The sequence below is a fragment of the Ceratotherium simum genome, chromosome 3, assembly GCF_057802395.1.
Source record: "Ceratotherium simum simum isolate JZ-2026a chromosome 3, ASM5780239v1, whole genome shotgun sequence".
In the NCBI taxonomy this organism is placed as follows: domain Eukaryota; kingdom Metazoa; phylum Chordata; class Mammalia; order Perissodactyla; family Rhinocerotidae; genus Ceratotherium; species Ceratotherium simum.
In genome coordinates, this window is record NC_141902.1 from 94,725,989 (window position 1) to 94,747,833 (window position 21,845).

The window sequence follows — 21,845 nt, forward strand, 5'->3', positions numbered from 1 at the left end:
CATTGCATTGCGTTGGACTAAATGAGCCCTGGTTTTCTAAAGAGGAAAAAGGGCAGACTATAGAAAGTATAGTAAATATAAAATCTGTCTGTGTAAAAAATTCCAGAAAAGTTCTTATAAAATGATTTAACCCTGATTCAAACCAAAAGATTACTTGCCAATCTGAGACAGATTCTACGGTGTTGACTTTTTTTTTTTAATAAGGTCGTGTTTTTTACAGTACCACTTTTTTTTTTTTGAGGAAGCTTGGCCCTGAGCTAACATCTGCTGCCAATCTTCCTCTTTTTTTCTTTTTTCTCCCCAAAGCCCCAGTACCTAGTTGTATATCCTAGTTGTAGGTCCTTCTAGTTCTTCTCTGTGGGACGCTGCCTCAGCATGGCTTGATGAGTGGTGAGTAGGTCCGCACCCAGGATCCAAACTGGCGAACCCCAGGCCAACGAAGTGGAACACGCGAACTTAACTGCTATGCCACTGGGCTGGCCCCTATGGTGTTGACTTTTAAAAAGAACCTAGCACAATGTGTGGCATAGAGATACCCAAGTATTTGCTGAATGAATGAATGATATATGCAAGTGCCTGTCCTTTCGACCCCACCTCACAGAAGCAGACTCTGTCAGCCCTTCCTGCTGGCCATAGCAGATTGAACCAGGGGTGAGCCCCAGATTTGGGCAGTCAATTCTCAGTCTGCTCAGCAACCTGTAGAATCAGCTGGACATGAAAAGATGAGCTAGACCTTTCAGAGTCCCTCTCACAGGAATTTGAACTGTGTGTTTGGAAAGACTAGGGGAGTTGATGGTTGTAATCAGAGCTGAAAAGTCTGATATGGAGAGAGAATAGAATGGCAGTGATATTGGCTTCTTTACCCTAGAGATATCTTATACTAACCAGAAAAGCACCCACTGGACACTATCATGCATGAGTTTAACATACAAACAAAAGGTGAGAATATTCAGTTTAAATAATGTGGGAGGATTCAGCGCCACTCCATTATAAAGGACTTGAATATTTCCACAGTCCCTTCCCTTAGGTGATTTCAATTTTTGCCTGCCTCAAGAGCATTTCACAACAGATGTGATCCAGGTCTTTAAAAGTGGATATTTTGTATACACTGGGGCATCTAAGACAAGTCAACTACTTCTGGTGCTAAACAGAAGAACAATCAATTTGGTCCCACTCTAGAGGAATAATTGGCTGTACTGAACTTACTGAAAAGGGAGCGGTCATGTGTTTATGTCCTCTGTGCTGACCTTGGAACCCAACCTCCCCATCTGAGGCCACTCTCTTCCATGGTAAACTTGGTTGTTTTCCTCTCGGTGGAGCTCATTTGCTTTCAATAAACCCTTTGTCCTCCTTACCAAGTTCCAGGTGAAAAGGTTCCAAAGTCATTGTTCTCTACAGATATGTGCACTGGTGAGCCTGCCAGTGCCAAGGCTCTGACGCCCAGAGGTGAGGAATCCAGGTCGGCAGCTCCCCTCATAGACCCCTGTCTTAGGGAGGCTGACTTCTGCCTGGCTGTGGGCCACAAATCCTTTTCACTAATGGGTGTGAGGGCTGAGGGGTTTTCCATTGTCAAGGGCTCAAGTGGTTCATATTCGAGGCAGCCATTATCATAGGCTCCTCAGAGGAGGAGAGACACAGTCCCTGGGCACCCACTTCATCTTTCATGCCCCTTCTGAGCTGGCCTCCACCCTCTGAGGGTCTGGCTGGTCTTCTTCTCTGACTCTGACCTCCCAACACTAGGCAGGTAGGAAGGAGCCCTCAGAGCCTGCCCCCCATGCTCAGGCCTTTCCCTGGGCCCACTCCTCCAATACAGCACCAATAAGGCCCAAGCCCCAGGGAGGCAAATTGAGACCTCTGACCTTTAGGCCACGCTGGAAAGTGGAGATAGACAGCAGGGCCAGGTCTTGCTGCTCCTCAGCATAGCGCACCAGGTACACGTAGACAAGCTTCTTCACCTGGGGGAGAGCAGGTTTCTCAGCAGGGACTGGTACCCCCACCCAAGGAGATGTCATCACCCCAGCCAGCTATGGTCCATGGGGACAAAGTCTTCCAGTGGGGGAGAGCGTCTGGAGTGTACCCCGGCTTCTTCACTCTGATCAACATCTAGTTCAGAGACATGTAGACAGTGTCTTTTCCTGGACCAGGGACTTTTTTGAGCAGGTCTGGCCCCCAGGGGCTGGATCGTTCCCTTCCTCACCCCCAGCCAGCTTGAGTTTATTCCTGGTGGAGGTGGGCATGAGCGATCTCTCACTGGGGAGTGCTCACCTCTATGTTCTTGCAGGCCACATTCTTCACCACAGCGGGAAACAGGTCGGAGGCATTCTTTCCGCGCGCGATCATCTGGGTGGTGGAGTCAAGATAGGGGTGAAGGAGAAAGGAAGGGGCCAGCACTTATTAGGGGAAGGTCCACAAGGAGCCAAGGAGAGCTGCTCTTTGATCCCTGGGCCCCTCCCCCAAGAGAGGCCCCCTTCCTTCCCGCTCACCGCCACAATCCTCTTCATGGCCTCCAGCTTGAGGGAATCCTTGTTGGTGTCCAGCATCTCCTTCAGGTCATCATGCCTGATGAGGGGCACAAGAGGTCAGCTGAGGGCATAAGGGTGGGGGTAGGGGTATCAATCAGGAGAATCCAGGCAGAGAGAAGGGACACGGGCAGGGAAGGCTCAGGCAGGACCTGACCAGAGGGGAAGGGGGTGAAGTACGGATCAGGGAACTCAGGGTTGGGGGAAACATGTGGCCCAGGCAATGTTATGGGTTGAGTTGCATCCCCTCAAAAACCATATGTTGAAGTCCTAACCCCTAGTACCCCAGAATGTGACCTTACTGGGAAACAGAGTTGTTGCAGTTGTAATTAGTTAGGGTGAGGTCATACTGGAGTAGGGTGGGCCCTAATCCAATATGTCTGTTTTTCTTATAAGAAGATGGCCCTGTGAAGAGACAGAGACACAAGGAGAACGCCATGTGAAGACAGAGAATTGGAGTTATCCATCTACAAGTCAAGGAACACCAAAAACTGCCAGGAAGCTACCAGAAGCTAGGAAGAGGCAAGGAAGGTGTCTCCCCTACAAGTTTCAGAGGGAACAGGGCGCTGCTGACACCTTGATTTTGGACTTCTAGCCTCCCGAACTGTGAGACAATAAATTGGTCTTCTTCTAAGCCACCCAGTTTGTGGTACTTTGTTACTGCACCCCTGGGAAACTAACACAGCCAGGGACATAGAGCTGGGAGACAAGAGGAAGGGTTTAGGGTAGAAAAGGTATGGACCCTGCCCAGGAAATGGCCAGTTGGATGGATGAGAAGGACCTGGAAAGGAGTAGATGTCAAAAGTGAAAAGAAGGTGGGTATCAAAACAAGAGCAGGATGCCCTTGCCCCACCTCAAGTGTGTTCCCAGGCCCTGACCCCATAGACTGAGCTGATTCTAAGGAGTAGACAGGTCCCAGACACTCCAGGGTCTGTCGAGATGGCCTCACAATGAAGGCCAGACCTGTCACTCAACATTCAACACTCATTCAGGGGAGTTATAAAGCCATAATGGGAGAAATAAGTGAAGATTTGAAAAAAATTACCCCTTGCACATGGCTGAGGGGAATAAAGGTGGTCCTCAAGCCAATACATTTTCATGCAATGTCCATTGAAATTTCTTTTTTTTTTTTTTGTGAGGAAGATCAGCCCTGAGCTAACATCTATTGCCAATCCTCCTCCTTTTTTTACCCCTTTTTCTCCCCAAAGCACTAGTAGATAGTCGTATGTCGTAGTTGCACATCCTTCTAGTTGCTGTATGTGGGACGCAGCCTCAGTGTGGCTGGAGAAGCGGTGCGTCAGTGCGTGCCCGGGATCCGAACCCGGGCCGCCAGTAGCAGAGCACGCGCACTTAACCGCTAAGCCACGGGGCCGGCCCCTGCATTGAAATTTCACTGAAAGCATTTTGTCAAACTTCATGAAATGATAGCAAAATTTGCCTGGCAAAAAAAATCAATAGGTAAGAACTCGAAAGAATATTTTGGGGAAAAGAAGAGAACAATGGAATAATGAGAGACAACTCACCCTACCGGAATTCAATACACAAAACAACATGACAATGAGAAAAGCTCTATAGTACCGGGTTAAAAATAGAAAGTCAAGGTCATAGGGGGAAATTTCATCAATGGGTCTAAGTTTGATACATTAGGGACAAATACCTCACCAAAGGAAGAAAGAACCTTTTTCCCCTTTCAATAAATGCTGTTGGGAAACTGCTTTGCAGCAAAGAATTTAACTTGTACACATACATACCTCACACCAAAATAAACTCCACATTTGCTTAACAGTTAAAATTTTTTTTTTTTGGCTGAGGAAGATTAGCCCTGAGCTAACATCTGTGCCAATCTTCCTCTATTTTTTTTGTGTGTGTGTGAGGTAGACTAGCCCTAATATAACATCTGACGCCAATCCTCCTCTTTTTGCGGAAAAAATTGGCCCAGAGCTAACATCCGTGCCCGTCTTCCTCCATTTTATATGTGGGACACCTGCCACAGCATGGCTTGATAAGCGGTGCATAGGTCCATGCCTGGGATCCAAACCTGCGAACCCTGGGCCACCGGAGTAGAATGCACGAACTTAACCACTATGCCACCAGGCCAGCCCCTCCTCTATTTTTTATATGTGGGTCACCACCACAGTGTGGCTGATGAGTGGTATAGGTCTGCACCCGGGATCTGAACCCACAAACCTGGGCTGCCAAAGTGGAGTGCACCAAACTTAACCACTAGGCCACAGGGCTGGTCCTGTATAGTTAAATTATTTTTAATTATGGAAGCGGAAGGGGAAATTTTTTAATTTTCAAGGTCATAAAATTATCAGTAACAAGATTGCTAGGTTTAATTTTTTTAACTTTGGTATATAAAACTAAATTTAAGGAAAAAAATAAGGCAATTATATTCACTTACCATGGCTGCCATAACAAAGTACCACAGAGTGGGTGACTTAAATAACCTAAACTTATTTTCTCACAATTCTGGAGGCTAGAAGTCTGAGATTAAGGTGTCAGCAGGGTTGGTTCCTTCTAAGGCCTCTCTCCTTGGCTTGTAGATCCTATATCTTCACACGGTCTTCTTTCTGTGTGTCCCTGTTCAAATTTCCTCTTCTTATAAGGACACCAATCATATTGGATTAGGGCCCACCCCAATGACCTCATTTTAACTTAATCACCTCTTTAAAGGCCCTACCTCCAAATACAGTCACATTCTCAGGTCCTGCGGGTTAAGCCTTCAACCGATGAATTTGAGCAGGACACAATTCAGCCCAGAACAGCAACAGAATGGAAAATATTTGGGATATGGTGAATAAAAGTTTAATATTCAAAATAAATAAAGAACTGATATAAATTTAGTGTCCATATCCAGCATTCACTGTCAGGGCTGCTGCAAGCCCATCCTCCACCCGCTTGGCCCTCCAGGTAGACATAGCCCTAAGCTGTTGCTCGTCATTCAGTGAGTGGAGCATGGTCTGGTATTCCTTGGCCAGGTGCCCTTGTGCAGCGAACAACCTCCCCAACCATACTCAGAGGTCCACAGGCTGGTGGTCAAAGGAGTGAACAGAGAATTGTGAGTAAAAACATGGAAAGTGTGTCTATAGACAGCTGACAGAGCTGTGGGACAACTGAGGCACTCATGCATTGCCAAGACAATTCCAAAATTTGGTGAGCAGCTGTGTGTGGAAACCTGCATATTCTCTAATCTCCCAGATGATACTCTGCTAACCCACAGCTTTTGACCCAGGCATGAGAACCCAGCCTCGAGAGGTATCACCAATGGTAGAAATTAAAAAGTAGTGTGTGCAAAGTTAGTCACAGAATTGAAACAAACAGGAAATCAGAAATTGGAGGTAGCAATATTAGGAGAGGGAAGAGCATGATAATAGTCATAAAGAGGCAAATGTGACAGCTTCTGATGCTGAGAAATGAGTAAGTGATAAATGCTAAGAGAAGAACCCGACATAACACACACCTAGTCATGGGGCTGCATTTTGCAGAAATGTGTGAGTGCTTAACAGATAGAAAGGACAGAAGGGGTGCTAAGAAATTGATGTTCCAAGGATTTTAGAAAGTGTCTTTCCTGAAGAGATTTTTGATGGGAAGCAAAGTAGAAAGTTGACGCCTTCCAGAACACAGAGGACTTGCTAAGCTGTCAGATGAGGGCAGGAGAAGATATCCAGCCCCAGGCATGCTGATCTAAAACTCCCCTACTTGGAGGGATGCCCCTAAAACCAGAGGACATTTTTTACTCTCCCATGGCCAAGCCAGGGCCAGGAGATAACCACTTTGTCACGCTCCCATACACAAACCAGCCAGTCAATTCCTAGGGGGGTTGAGCTCAGGACGACGGGGGTGTAGACAGAAGTACAGACCACTCAGCTGGGTCTGGGTAGCACCGAGGGTGTGGGAAGAATGACAGAGCTGGGCACCACCTTCCCCAATATACAAACGCACTCCACTGCACCCCCAGGATCCTCCATACATACACCCCACAGTCAGCTCACACCCCATACACACCCACACACCCCAACACCCCCACCAACACCAGTACCACCCACGTATACGACAAACACTCCCATATCTCCCGCACAGACACACCTACACCCCATAGACATACCCCTACCCCCAAAGACATATCTATACCCCCACAGACACACCTACACCCCTTAGACACACATACAATCCATACATAAACCCTCCCCACACACAAAGAACCCCTGCAGACACACACCTACAACCCCCACAAAAACACAGTCATAGATTCATATACCACCCGTAGACACTTCCCACAAAAACACACTCTCCACACATAAACCCCCACACAGACCTCACCTACACATCCCTACAGACACCCACAAACACATACACACATCCCCACAAGACCTCTCCATACTCCCCACACCCTCCTCTAGACATGAGCGTCCCACACAGTGCACACACCCCACACATGTCCCTCCGCAGACACACACACCACATACACAAACACCTTTTTAACAAAACTCGGTCACTCCAGTCTCATTTGCCAAAGTGGACACTGGACTCCTGTTTGAGATTCTCGATGATAAATTCAGGCTTCCAAGATCAAATACATCCGGCCTCAAGATCCTCTGACTCCTGAGGGGTCAGGGGGGTGTCCTCAATGGTCAGCAGTCAGAGTCTGTCCAGTCCCTTTAACACTGGACATTCTCTGAAGCAGACTTCCTCACACCTGGGGGTCCTCAGCACTCCCCGAAACGCCACAGGCCTATGTCAAATGCACAAGCCCCAGGGCACGCACAGGGGCATAAGTACTACTTCCACCCCCGAGCCTAGTGCATACGTTCCAGGCCCCTGAAAGCTCCAGGGCCCTGGGCAAAGGGGGAATTGAGGGAGGGGAGGGACAGCGGATGTACAGCAAACATAGCACAGGCAGGATTGTCAGATGCCCACTAACAGAAACCAGCTCCCTCCTGGGGTGTGACCGCCCTGGGTCTCTCATCTTCGCCACCCCCAGCTTATGTTCCCAAGGGGGAGAGGAAGGGAGAGATACACAGCAATGCTCTAAGGCCATGAAACATTAATCTCCCATAATCGGATCCCCTTACACCGCACTCTGACCTGACCCCTGGCCTGGCCTGGCCTAAGGCACTCCCTGGGGGGTGGCTGGAGCCAGCCAGGGTAGGTAAAACATGGTATTTGAGGCCAGACATGCTCACCTCCCCTGATACATCTGCCTCTCTCCCCTCACCACCCAAGTCCCAATCCACTAGGCAGGAGAGACTGGCAAACTCTGCTTTATCTAGTCTCCAAACCTTACCCAGAGCCCACTCTAGCTAGGACCGGGGGGAGGAAAAGGTCAAGGTGGGACCTCAACCCTCGAATATTTGACTATCCTCCTCTCCTCAGAGCTTCTGGGGAGTTAAGCTCATCTTCCCCCACTCATACTCTCAGTCTCCATACTAAGCCTCCTGACACCTCCCCCTCTTGCCTGGACCCTAAATGCCAGCCCAGTCCTCCTCCGGAGGAGGTTAGACTTGAAGGAGTCTGGGCTGAGAGTGGCAGCTGCTCATCCCTTGCCTCCCTGGCTGTCTGGGTGAGGCTCCCTAGGGGTTCCTCTGTACCGTAGTGGCTGGCGCTGGCTCTGGCTCTGGCCTTGGCCAGTCTCTGGGCAAGGTCCTTCCAGGGATGCTTCTGGGGTTGTGTCTTCCTCTGAGGCCTGAAGCCACTGAAGCTCCTCAGGTTGCAGGGCCTGGTACCAGGGTGGGGGCCCACCTTTGGGGGCCAGGACAGGGCTGGCAGCCTCCTGATCAGCCCCACAGGCCCCTCTGCCCCCTGGCCTCACCACGGCCCCCGGGAGCTGCAGGAATCGCTGCATCCGGCACCAGGTCTTGCTTGGAGATGGGACTGAACTCACCAGGAAGCCGGGGAAGCCTGTCACTGTCACCAGACAGCCTGCCCCTGAAACTCAGAAACCAGACACGGGCAGGCAGGGAGGCTCTGGTTTCCTCCTCAGTGCTCAGAGACAAGGACACAGGAGAGGAGGAGGGCTGGGCCTGGGAACTACGCCAACCCTCACTCTCCAGGTGGGGTCCACAGCTCAGGGGAGCTGATCCAGACAGAGGTGAGGGCTGCTCCTCATCTCCCCTCTCACACCACAGCTGGACCTCTGCCTCCCCACAACTGCTCCTCCTCAGAAATCTTGTACACCCCCTTCTCACTCTGACCTGAACCCTCTTGATCCTTACCTGTCTTTCTCGATTTCTTCCTTCCTATCAGCCTTCTCTTATCTCTACTTCCTCCCTACCTGGCCTAGGCCATCCTCCATGGCTCGCCCGCTCACATCCTTGGCCCCCTTGTCCCCATTGCGTCTCCCCTGCCAGGAATGGTTGGCTTCATTCGCTATATATCAACCCCCTCGATGCTCCTCAAATTCCCGCCATACCTTTGTCCTTGCTCTTACAGCTTCCTTTCTTGCCTCTCACAGAAAATGCAAGGCCTTAGATAAAATCCCCTGCAGCTGCCACACATCTGCGTCCCTGGTCTCCCCTCCTCCTGCCCTCCTCCCTCTGGGCAGAGCTGCCCTCCTTGAAGCCGGCTAGTCCCCCACCCAGCTCTGGAAGCCTTTCCTCCATCACTCAGGACATGGGCCTCCTTCAATTCCCTGCAGCCCCTCCCACACTACTGGCTCCTTCCCATCAGCAGTTAAACTTGCTCTAGGCTTTCCTATCCTAATAATAAACAAACAAAAATAACAACAAAAATAAAATAAACCTTCTTGAGCCGATGTTCTCCTCCAGCAACTCTTTCCCTCTCTCCCCTCTACAGTCAAACTTCTTGAAAGCAAAATTCCATTCGCCATGTTTTATTTATTCACATCCTATTTGCTCCTCTATTCACTTTAATCTGGCTTTAGATGCTGACGAGAATTTAGGGCTGAGGGGCCATGACATCTGCAACTTATACGGTTCAGCCAAAAATATTTATGGGTAGATGGTTAGATAAAGCAAGTGTGGCACAGTGTCAACAATGGTTGAATCTAGGTGGAGGGATACAGGTATTCATTGTATTATTCACTCAGCTGTTCTGTATGTTTAAAATTGTTCATAATAGAATGTGGGGAGAAAATAGTCTAGCTCCTCCTCTCCTGACTTTGCCAGAACTGGTCTCCCAGGGCAGGAGGTGGGGACTGGAGCAGGGCGGTGTTGACCTGCTCTTTGTCAAACCGATGGGATGGTCACGATTTCTTTCTTTCTTTGAGGTGACCTCAAAGGGCACTGACACTGCTGATCACTTCCTCCTTCTTGAAACCACATTTTATTTTCCTCCTGCCTTTGGTTTACTTTTTCTCAGTTAATCTGAAACACTCCTCCCTGCTCTCTGGTCACCCGTAATGTTCCTGTCTTTCGAGGTCATACCTGTGCCCCGTCTGAACTCATTTTATACACTCTCCCTGGCTTATCTTCACTTCCTTCTGTGGCTTTGATCAACATATATATGTTAATAATCTCTCCTGGAATACAAATCCTAGTACCCAGCTACCTACTAGACTTGAATGTCCCTCAGAGTTTATAATTGCAGCATGTCAAAAGCCAAACTCAACATTATTTTCCACAGATTTGATTATAACGTCTTTATTTACAATTGCACTGTATGGATAGCTCCACCATTTATCCAGTTACACCTGAGTATCATCCTTATCTTCTCTCAGCCTCTTCCTCTCACTTCATCCCCCAATAACCGTCAGGTCTGTGGCTCCTACCCCCTCAATAGCCCCTCCCACAGTCTAGGCCACCATCATCTACCCCCTTCCAACTTCAACACCCTCCTCACTGTCTCCTTCCTGATCCAGCACACCTCCAATCTCTTCTCCACGATCCAGCCTGGGATCCTTCTAAAATGCAAAGCTGATATGGCCTGCTTAGAACTCTTCAGCCGCCCACCCCCTCAACCTTGGCATCTCGCCACCCTCATTTCTGGTCACTCCAGTGGCCTGCATAGTGATTCTGGCCACACTGTACCAGCACCTACAAAATCTGTGACCTGGCTCTCCTTCATCTCCCCACCTTCCTACAAGCTGTTTCCTCTGCCTGGAACATCCCTCACTCTCCCCTCTCACTTTTCTCCAGGGCCAGAGACCAGTGCCTCACCCTCTGACTGTCCCCACTACACTGAATTGTCACTGACAGATTCTTCCTCTGTGCTCCCCTCTCCAGCAACTTGAGGAGAAGGACTGTCTCATGTTCACAGCTGTATTCACAGTGACTAGGACAAGACTCCACACAGTAGGCTCTTAAAAATGCTTGTTTCAGAATTTATGAATAAACGAATGAACGAATGAATAATCCAAAGGTGGAGGGAAGGAGTGGGAAGTTAGGTAGGGCTGAACCACAGGGGCAACGTGGGGAGCAGGAGTGTGAGCGCCAGAGGGGAGATGGGGATGAGAATGTGTGGACGCGAATGAGGGAAAATGGCTTTGTAGGAGGGGCCAGGCCTGGGAGGCTCAGAGTCTATACCCAGGGCGGGCCTTCCTGCACGGGCCCCAGGCTCGAGGTCGCGACTCTGACCCCTCCCCCGGATTCGCCAACTCGCCACGCGCGACAGAGGCGGGGAACCTGTAATGCGGACCTGCAGACAGGACAAATATCCGGGCGGGAGGGTGGGTCTCCCAGAAATAGGGCTGGCTGGCCCATCCCCCACCAGCCTCCCACCCCCGTGCCGGGTCCCAGGCCGGCCCCTCAGGGCAGGGTGCTGGCGTGGGAGCGGGGGTCCCGAGGCCCGGGGCCGCCGCGGGAGGGGGCTGGGCGGGCGGGCCGCGCGGCCGGGCGGGGGTGCGGGCGGGGCCTGGCAGGGCCGCGGCAGATAGCCGGGCGCTGTCCACGGTACCGGCGCGTCTGCCTTGGTCGGGCCGGGCCAGCCGCCCGCTGGACGGGCTCCCTCACCGCTTGTAGTCGGAGGAGAAGATGCCGCCGCTCGCCGGGTCGTGGCCGTACTCGGGCTCCCCGGGGCCAGCGGAGCCGCCCTTGTCTTCGCCGTAGGCGGGGGCGGCCGACATGGTGCGGCCGGGGAGGGGGCTCCGCCGGGAAGGAGGCTGCTGCCGGACGCGGCCGGGCCGAAGAAGGGAGCGCGGACGGGGCGGAGGTCGGGGGCGGCCGGGCTCTGCAGAGCCGCAGTCTGGCGTGGCGGAGGCGGCGCGCGGGTTTATCAATCAGGGCCGCGCGCTGAGGCTCTTAAAGGCACCGGCGCCTGCGGAGCGGAGGGCGTGTCGGCGGACGGGGGCGGTGGGGGAAGTGCAGCAGGGTCTGGCCCCGCCCAAACCCCTCGGAAATCGCCCCCCGCCCCGCGCCCCAAGGAAATTTCTTGCCCTTTAAAGGGACTCGATGCACCGCCAGGTCTGGGGGTGGGTGGAGGCTACTGGGTTGATCATGGGACAGCTTTCCGGGGAATGCAGAACGCCTTCTCCCACTCCCCGACCACCGGGTCTCGGTTGAACGGCCTCTAGAGGCTCCGCTCACCCCAAACACAAGCGCAGATGCTCACCTACGCAGTGGAAGGAAAGGGGACTGAAGAGAAGGGTGTGCCACAAGGCTAGGGGTCCCAGAGCGGGAAGAAGGCACTGCACACAGAGACCGACTCAGGGACCAAGGACGCGCCCTCTCCCCGCACTACCTTTCCTACAAAATCTGGGCCCCTCTGACGGCATTCTGGTTTCTCACTAGGAAGCCAGGGGCCTTCCCGGAGGTGATGGAATTTAAGGAAGGTTGGTCCAAGAGCGCCCAGGAGCCTACAGCAGGTTGCGGACGGAGAGGTGGGGACAGAATAGAGGGGACGATGAACCCCGAATTCAGCTTTGGAAAATAGTTTAATGACTATTTCTGGAGCACCCGTGCCCACCCAGGAGGGCCTGAGATCAGCCTAGTCCACGGTCAAGTCCACGTCCACTGACACCTACGAAGGAAGGGAAAGGGAAGAGGCTGGGTTAGGGTCTGGTGTGACCGCCAGAGTGAGGCCTCCAGTTCAGCTCCCAAGGCCCGAGGTCCACCAAGGATAGACCTAAATCTAGAGGGAATGTAGTGACCAGGATGGGGAATGGGATCTAGCTGGGCCCGAGTTTGGGGCATCAGGTTGGATGGGTGGGGTCTCTTGGCTGGGCGTGGGGGAGGAAGTGAAGAGGGCTGAGTCTTGATCTGTAGACTAAGATCCCGACGTCTCCACAACCAGAATTGGCGGGCCTGGATGGAAATGGGCGGGGCCCAGAAGGGTGGAGCTTGGCTCCGTAGGTAGGTTCCATTCGGTGAATGGGAATGGGGGTTGACTAAGCACCTAGGTTTGGAGGTTGGTCGACTAAAGTAAATAGATGTGCCCGGGATCTGTGAGCTGGGCCCTTCCTGGAGTGGGCCCCAAAGGGTTTTAGGGGGGTGGAACCTCGACGAATTGGCAGGCCTAGTTTGCTTCTGAGGGCTTTGGGTCTGCCAGACTAAAGCGGCTCCTGAGTTTGAGGAACGTGGCCTGAGTAGGGAGGCAGGGCCTGAATTTTGCAGGAGCGCTTTAGTTAGCTGCAGTTGTCAACCAGCTCCGGAGGCGGGGTGGGGTCCTGTGGGGGTAGCTGGTCTGCACTCACCGAGCTAAAGGAACTCCAGTCTATTTGTAGGGGGTCCGGGCTGGGCCCAGGGCGGAGCAGACGCAGTGCAAAGTGCACGCAGTTGCTGCGCGTGGGGTGATAGGGCGGCGGGTCCGCGTCCATGGCTTCGCGCACGCGGCGCTCCAGCGCGGCGCGGTCAATGCCGCCGCGTCTATGCAGCACACGCCAGAGCCAGCGCGAGCGTAGCAGCGGGCGCTGCCGTTGTTTGGATACAACGACCTCGAAGGAGCCCAGAAACGTGTGCAGCCCGTGACCACCGGGATTCTTCCCTGCGAGGAACGCCGGACGCGTGCGGATCAGAGCCGGGCTTAGTTCCTGTGATCCCAGCCCCTTGACCGCCCCCCCATCTCCCAGGACCCAGCGGTCCCTAGGCTCCATCCCTGAGTGCCCAAGTGCCTATCCTCAGAGACCCAGACCCCCAGCTCGGGACCCACAGTAGTCATCTCTGTGTGGCCCGCCCACTGGTGGAGCAGGGCTTGGACAGGCAGCCTCTCTTCCCCTACTAGGGCCTGTGTTTCCACCGGAGACGCTCACCCTCGAAGTGGATGATCTCTCCGTGGCCGCAGTACACGCCCACGTGGGCCCCGCACCAGCGTCCGGTGGGGGACCTCAGCCTGAACAGGAAGAGGTCTCCTGGCTCAGGCTCGCTGCCCTCCAACTCCACGGCCTCGAAGTGCTGCCCCAGGAAAGCCTCAGAGAGGAAGAACTTAACGGTGCTGACTGCCCTGGTCAGGGCCTGCGGGGAGAAAGAGATGAGACCGCTGGGTGTCTGCACAGGCAAGGGTGCAGGAGGAGCCGGTTCCTTCCACTGATCAACGGGAAAGACGATCCGCCCAGAGCTCAGGGAGACGTGGCTTGGAGCTAGGCCCAAGGTGAATGTCTTCACTACGGCACAGCGGCTTTCCTGTGCTGAGGAGCTCCAGAGGCCTGGACATCACAGATAAATGCTGCCCTGAGCCACGGGTGAGAACCCTCAGTTTCCAGCAGTTGGGATCTCCTCCTCATCCAGGGTTTTCTTCTCATCTCAAATTATAGCCTCTCCATTCTCTTCCCCTCCCCCTGCTCTAGGATCCCCTTCCCCAGCCACCTCCCATCTTGCCATTCCCTGGAGGCAACACCGGGGACTGTGTGTATGTGAGTTGAGCAGAAGTCCTGAAGAAACAGAGAAACCTGGGTGAGATTTGGAGCCAAGACAGGCAACCCCTCCCCAGTTTGAGTGGAGAAAGACCCCTCCAACAACCTCAGCAGCAAACATCTATTGAGCAGCTGCTCATTGTGATGCTTAATACAGTCCTACCAGATGGGTACAGTATCCCCATTTTCGGGATAAGGAAACAGCTTCACAGAGGTTATATGTTGCCGGAGGGCACGCAGCTTAATGTATGTCTGCATAACTCTGTGTCTTGTGCCCTTTGTACTAAACATCAGTCACCTCCCTTACCTCCTTTTCCTCTATAAGGAAGTGAGAAATCTGTTTAGTTCAGGTTTCTCCTATTTTTACTGGAAACAGAGGGCTTTGGGACTTGGGGGGATGGCCTCCTGGGCTGTGCCTGAGCTTTGGTCTCAGAGAGAGCCTGGGAAAGGGGTGAAAGTAGGGCCTGTTGAGCACTGAGCAACCCTGGGCTGGCAGAGGAACTAGAAGAAGGAAGTGGTCCACCACCCCCAGGTCTCTGGTTATGTTTGTTGGAAGGGAGGAAGTTGACTCCAGCAGATTTGACTTCAGTGGGAAGGACTCATATACAAATAAGGAGCAAGGCTGCCCAAACCCACATTGCAGAGTGCCAACCACTGTTTGGCTCACCGTGTCTCTCCCGTCCCTGACCCTCCCTGTCCCTCCCAGCCCCAGTCCATAGTATCCTCTCCTTATTACTGGATGAGTCTCATTTGCCCAGACTGGGAGCTGTGGAAGACTCAGGGGACCAATTCATCACAGTTTGCCTGGAACTTGCTGGATTTTAAAATCGAAAACCCGGCATCCCAGGAACCCAGGAAAACCTGGATGGTTGATCACGCTAGGCTCAGGTCTCCCTCATCCCCTCTCCCTTGACCTCAGGAGACCACAGGGAGAACCAGTCACGTGAACAGCCCTTTGGCCTGGTCACGCTCTCCTGCAGTCCACCAGGTGGGGAGGGCACCTGGGTTCCTGCTGCCCACTCCCCCCGTACCCACTGGGCTAAGCAGTGGTCACAGCCGTGGAGAAGGATGGACCATTCTGGCCCCTGTTGGTGCAGCAGGCACCCCACCTGGGGAGAAGACAAGACAAGCTCAGGACTTCTGCTCCAGTTACCTGGGATGTGAAGCTCATCTAGGGAGGAAAAAAAACCTGCTGTCACCACCTGGCTGCTGATGAGTGAGGGTCCAAGCCGCTGCCCCTCCCGCCTCTCCGGTCTCAGGCTGTGCACTCTGTGTGTGGGGCTGTCTGGTGTAAGTGCATGGCTGTGCAGTGGGGTGCCCAGGAGTCTGTGCTGCAATACTGGACACAGGACTGGGAGACCGAGTCCTGGCTGTGCCGCTTCTCTTTATGGGACATCAAATAAGCCACTTCCTCCCTCAGGGCCTCAACTTCCTCATCTGTGAACTGGGGACAATAAGCTCAAAAGGCTGGGCATCACAGGACAATTGTGAGGCACTGAGAGCTCTTTATGAGCAAGACAAGGAGAGATGAGCATGTCTGCTCCTGAGCTGCAGAGTCGGAGGTCAGGGGAGGAGGGATGGGGAGAATGCATCTTTCTCAGCTCAGAGGAGAAGAACAATGGGCCCTCAGAGGCTGGCTGCCTCCCTGTGACCCCTGCCCCTGAGCTCTCAGGAAATCACCCAGCTGGAAAGCCCCTGGAGAGCAGGGCTCCACCCCTAACTCTCCCTCTGCAAGTTCCCGAGTGGTGGTGGGGGTGCTGAGTCTGGCCCCGTCACCACTCTGAGTCAGAGTCCGGATGAGGAGCTACCCCTTCAGGTAGGGCATCTAGGTGCACACATAGGGTTCCGTCCATAACGATAATAACATTTATTGCCAGAAACTGTGCTAAAGCCCCATTTAGCCCTAACAACAACATCATGAAATAGATACTGTCGTCTCTTTTCCATTTTGCAGATGGGGAAACTGAGGTTGGAGAGCTTGCCAAGGTTACAAACTAGTAAGTAGAGGAGCCAGGATTCAAGCTCAGGCGGTCTGGCTCCAGTGCCCATGACTTTAACCACTGTACAGTAGTGTCTCTCTCATGCTGCTGGCACAGGAGCGCCCCCCCTTCCCCAGACCCCACCAGTGGGAAGTACTGACGCCTGGTATCCTCCCTGACCTAGAGAAACAACCACCCTTCCCCTTAGCTTTCCTTGAACCAAGCCATCGCTTTCTCTGTAAGAAAGGAAAAGGAGCAAGGCCCTGGAGCTGTGAGCAAGAGTCTAGGGGACAGCATCCCAATCTCTGGGCCTGGCAGTGCTGCCCACCCCACTGGGGCTTCTTGGGCCTGAGCTCTTTCGCTTCTCACTCTGACTGAGGCTTTCAGGGGAACTGTGATGAGGTGGCCCTAAAACTGGGTGTGACAGGCCCCAGGCCCCACCCTTCCCCCAGAGGCCCCTGCAGGACCTCCGCCCAGTGGGGTCCTTTCGACGAGCACAGGCCTTGTGGGGTCATTGTGGCAACCCTTGGCTCTGTGGCTATGGTCCCGCCTAAATTTCCAGCCCCTCCCATCCCCCTTCAGTCTGGCCCTGGACAAAGAGTTCCTCTGTGGGAGGCAAGGTTTTGGGGTTACTGCTCTCAGCCAGCCACCTTCAGCCAGAACAAGGGTCGAGGATCCCCACTGGGGCAGAGCAGGCTCTTCCCTTGAGCCTCTAGCACCTGGTCTGGCTCTTGGCTTCTCTTACAAAGCCTTTGGTCACCACCCTCTCCCTCTTGGCACAGAGCCATCCCACCTACATCCTAGCCCCCCAGCCCAAGCAGCTCACCTCGTGGCAGCCACACTCCACACCTTGCTAGCTGCTCTCCTTCTGTGGCCAGAGCAGCGAGGACAAGCTGTCCACCCCTCAAGCAGACAAAGGAGCCAAGCAGGAAGCCTTGGGGCCCTATTCTGAGCATCACCTGATGGCAGCACTCCCTCCTCCTGGCAGCTCTAGGGGCATGTGGCGGCTAGAGACTGTGAGGTTGGGGTGTGGGGTGGGTAATTGGTGCCCTCACCCACCCTCTCTCCCCTTCTCCTGGTGTTCAGCCCCTTCCCCATACCTGCTTGTGCCAGCACTGCCACTTGTGCCTTCTCTCTGAACCTGTCCTTCTCCCCTCACTGGCCTCCAGGGAACCTGAATGCCCCATACCCAGACTATTGTGGTCAGAGAACAAACTCTGTATGATTTCAACACCTTTAAATTCATTGAGACTTGCTTTATTGACTAACGTATGGTCTATATTGGTGAACATATTATGTGCACTTGAAAATGTTTATTTTGCACCTTTAGGGTATAGTATTCTCTAAATATCAATTTAGGTCAAGGTGGTTGATAATGTTGTTCAGATCATCTATGTCTTTAATGATTTTCTGTATAGTTTTTCTATCAGTTGAGAGGAATATTAAAACTTCCAACTGTGATTGTGAGATTGTCTGTTACTCCCTTTAATTCTGTTGAATTTTGCTCTGTGGATTTTGAAATTCTATTATTAGGTACATAAACATTTATGCTTATGTCTTTCTGATGAATTGATCTTTTATCGTTATGAATGTTTCTCTTTATCTCTGCTAATACTTTTTGCTTTGAAGTCTGTTTTATCTGATATTATGCTCACTGTTTGCAGGTATATCTTTTACTATCCATTTACTTTCAATCTATCTGTGTCTTTATATTTAAAGTACATCTCTTGTAGATGGAGTATGGTTGTCTTGCTTTTTTATTCATTTTGGAAATCTCTGCCTTTAAATTGGACTGTTTAGTCCGTAGATATTTAATGTAATAATTGATATGGTTGGATTTAGGTCTACCGTTTTTTATTTATTTATTTTTTCCTTTCTGATTGTTGTTCTTTTGTTCTCCCTTTCCTGTCTTCCTTTGGAGTATTCAAATATTTTTTTTAAGAATTCCACTTTATCTGTTGATACTTAGCTCTACCTCTTTATCTCATATTTTAGTAGTTTCTCTAGGAACTACAACATAACTACTTAACTTTTCACAATCTACTTAGAGATAATATTGTACAACTTCACATAAAATGTAGAAGCCTTGTAACCACATAGGTCCATTTACTATCATCCCCTGCCCCATCCTTTATGCTATATTTGTTATATGTATTATATCCACATACATTATAAACTCCACAAGGCAATGTTACAATTTTTGCTTGAAATTGTCCTGTATTTTAAAGAAAGAAGAAAAAATAGTCTTTTATATTTACTCAGATGTTTACCATTTCTGATCCTCTTCATTCATTCTTTTTTTTTTTTTGTGAGGAAGATCAGCCCTGAGCTAACATCCTTGCTAATCCTCCTCTTTTTTTTTTTGCTGAGGAAGACTGGCTCTGAGCTAACATCTATTGCCAATCCTCCTCCTTTTTTTCCCCCAGAGCCCCTGTAGATAGTTGTATGTCATAGTTGCACATCCTTCTAGTTGCTATATGTGGGACACCGCCTCAGCATGGCCGGAGAAGCAGTGCGTCGGTGCGCGCCCAGGAGCCGAACCCGGGCCGCCAGTAATGGAGCGCGCGCACTTAACCACTAAGCCACGGGGCTGGCCCCCCTCTTCATTCACTCTTGAAGATCTAAGATTTTCTGTGATATCATTTCCCTTTAGCCCAAAGAATTTCCTTCAGCATTTCTTTTGGTGCAGATCTGCTGGTGATGAATTCTCTTAGATGAATTCTTTAATCTGAAAATGACTTTATTTCATCTTCATTCATTCTGTTGGATATAGAATTCTGTATTAATGATCTTTGTCTTTCAGCACTTTAAAGATTTTCCCCCACTACTGTCTCACCTTCATACTTTCAGGGGAGAAGTCCAAGATACCTAAAATTATTGTTCTCCAGTATGTCATTGTTGTTTATCTTTGCTTTCCAGATTTTCTCTTTATATTTGTTTTCAGCAGTTTGATTATGATGTGCCTAGGAGTGGTTTTCTTCATATATATCTCACTGTGGTTCTCTGAGATTTTTGAATCTGTAAATTTTTGTCTTGACCAAATGCAAGGATTTTTGGCCTTTATTTCTTCACATTTTTCTACTTTGTTTTCTCTCTCCTCTCCTTCTAGAACTCCAATTAATACTGTCACCTTAATATTGTTTGATAGATCTTTTTTTCCAATCTTTTTTCTCAGTCTCTTGACTGAGATGTCTCTAGATTTCTTTATTTCACTGACCCTTTCTTCTGACACCTTCAATTTTCTGTTAAGCTCACTCATTGAATTTTTAATTTTATTTTCAGTTTCACAATTTCTATTTTTAAAATAATTTCCTTTTCTCTATTAAGATTTCCCTATCTATTTTTTCATTATGACTATCTTTGCCTTGAAGTCTTTGGTAGATATTTATAATAGCTGCTTCCAAGGTTTTGTCCCAACATTTGGGTGGTCTTGGTATCTACTGCCATTGTCTGACTTTTCTATTGATGTTGAGTTATATTTTCCTTTTTTTTTTGCATGTCTAGGATTTTAAAATTTTGTGTAATGGACATTGGGGATGATACATTGTACAGATTCTGGATTCTTTTATTTTCTTCTAAAGAATGTTGGGTTTTTTATTAGCAGGCAGTGGAATTAATAGCTTGAACTTGACCTCAAGTTTGTGGAGTCTTGGTTCAACCCTTTGTTATAGTGAGTCTGTTTAGGTTTCACCATTATTATTAGGGTGAATTCCTTAGTTCTGGCACATAGTCTTCTAAGGCATGGCCCACATGGTATTTCAGTGGACACTCCAAGGCATTTACCAAGCTCCTTTAAATTTGTGGAAATCAATTACAAATTCTGTCTCTCTTGGAGTAGGCAGCAGCTGAAATATCTGCCTCTCAGCTATTGCTTTCCAATGGACTCCTTGGAGTCTCACCCAGTGGATCTGCAGTAAGGGGTCATCCAAGGATTTGAGGAAATTTCATATGCAGATTTAGGGGGTCCCCTCTCTGCAGATCCCTCCTTTATGAGATATTCGCCCCTCAATTTCCAGCTGCTATGCCCTGAACTTTATCCACTGATATCTTAAGCCAAGAAGTGTATGGCTTTCTGTAAGAATTCTAGCCACCTCACACTGTGCAGACTGGGGAGTGCCCTAAGGGGAAAGCTTTGGAAAGGTGGATCTCATCGAGTACAGTTCTTTTCTTTCAAGGGTCAAATCTCCATGTTCTGTTGGCCCTTGATTGCTCTCTAATTCCTCCAAATAATTTTTAATTTTGTATTTTAAATTAACATTCTGTAAAATTGACTATTTTTGTTGTACATTTCTATGAATTTTAACACATGTATAGATTCATCACAATCAATACAGAACAGTTCCACCATCCCCCAAACTAACCCCTTTTAACATCTTATATTAGTATGGTCCACCTGGCACAATTAATCAACCAATATTAATACATTATTATTAATTAAGGTCCATACTTCATTCAGATTTCCTTACTTTTTTGCTAAAGTCCTTTTTCTGTTCCAGGATTCCATCACAGATATCACATTACATTTAGTCATCATGTCTCCTTGGGCTCCTCTTGTCACAATGGTTTTAATTTGCATTTCCTTAATATGTTAAACATATTTTCATGTGCTTATTTGTTATTTATATAATCTCTCTGGTGAAGTATCTGTTCAAGTCCTTTGCCTATTTTTTTTAATTGAGATATAATTCACATACCATAAAATTCACCATTTTAAAGTGTACAGTTCGGTGGTTTTTCGTATATTCATAAGTTTGTGCAACCATCACCACTATCTAATTCCAGAACATTTTCATCACTTCCCAAAAACACTTCATATCCATTAAGCAGTCACTCCTCATTCTCCTCCCCTCACCACCCCACCCAGCTCCTAGTAGCCACTAATCTTGTTTTTGTCTCCATGGATTTGCCTATCCTGGACATTTTATATAAATGGAATTATATAAACTGTGGCCTTTCGTGTCTGACTTCTTTCACTTAACATAATATTTTCAAGATTCATCCATGTTGTAGCATGTACCAGTACTTCATTTGTTTTTATGGTCAAATAATATTCCATTGTATGGATATGCCACGTTTTGTTTATCCGTTCATCAGTTGATGGACATTTGGGTTGTTTCCACTGTTTGAATTTTATCAATAATGCTGCTATGAATATTCACCTATCAGTTTTTGTTTGAACATGTGTTTCAGTACTCTTGGGTATATACCTAGGAGTGGATTTGCTGGGTCATATGGTAATTCCATGTTTAACTTTTTGAGGAACTGCCCAACTGCTTTCTAAAGCAAATGCATCATTTTACATTCCTATCAGCAATGTTCCAATTTCTCCACATTGTTTTATTTATTATTTTTATTTTTATTTTTTTTGTGAGGAAGATCAGCCCTGAGCTAACATCCATGCCAATCCTTCCTCTTTTTGCTGAGGAAGATCGTCCCTGAGCTAACATCTATTGCCAATCCTCCTCCTTTTTTTCCCCTTTTTTCTCCCCAAAGCCCCAGTAGATAGCTGTAGGTCATAGTTGCACACCCTTCTTAGTTGCTGTATGTGGGACGCCACCTCAGCATGGCCGGACAAGCGGTGCATCTGTGCGCGCCCAGGATCCG

At 49.8% G+C, this 21,845-nt stretch overlaps 2 protein-coding genes across 4 annotated transcripts in view; both read right to left on the bottom strand.

Annotated features, from left to right (window-relative positions):
- Positions 1 to 11,635, bottom strand: part of AP3B2 (adaptor related protein complex 3 subunit beta 2) — a 33,741-nt gene extending 22,106 nt beyond the window's left edge. The window contains exons 1-4 of one of the 3 annotated variants that reach the window (XM_004431984.3): positions 11,429 to 11,635; positions 2,484 to 2,559; positions 2,266 to 2,340; positions 1,860 to 1,955 (exon numbers count right to left, since the gene is read on the bottom strand). In XM_004431984.3, coding sequence (XP_004432041.1) covers positions 1,860 to 1,955; positions 2,266 to 2,340; positions 2,484 to 2,559; positions 11,429 to 11,541 — 360 coding nt within the window. In that variant the 5' untranslated portion in view covers positions 11,542 to 11,635. Of the gene's footprint in view, positions 1 to 1,859; positions 1,956 to 2,265; positions 2,341 to 2,483; positions 2,560 to 8,110; positions 8,365 to 11,428 lie in introns of those variants that run through there. The other 2 variants (XM_087429140.1, XM_087429141.1) reach the window with 2 other exon arrangements.
- A 1,403-nt stretch (positions 11,636 to 13,038) lies between these two features.
- On the bottom strand, positions 13,039 to 16,756 carry LOC147917694 (uncharacterized). The gene is made up of 4 exons (XM_087429084.1): positions 16,744 to 16,756; positions 15,372 to 15,433; positions 13,663 to 13,864; positions 13,039 to 13,397 (listed from the first exon to the last, which is right to left on the bottom strand). Exons 1-4 carry the CDS (start codon positions 16,754 to 16,756, stop codon positions 13,039 to 13,041), a joined length of 636 nt encoding a protein of 211 aa, XP_087285210.1.
- Between the last annotated feature and the right edge of the window lie 5,089 nt (positions 16,757 to 21,845).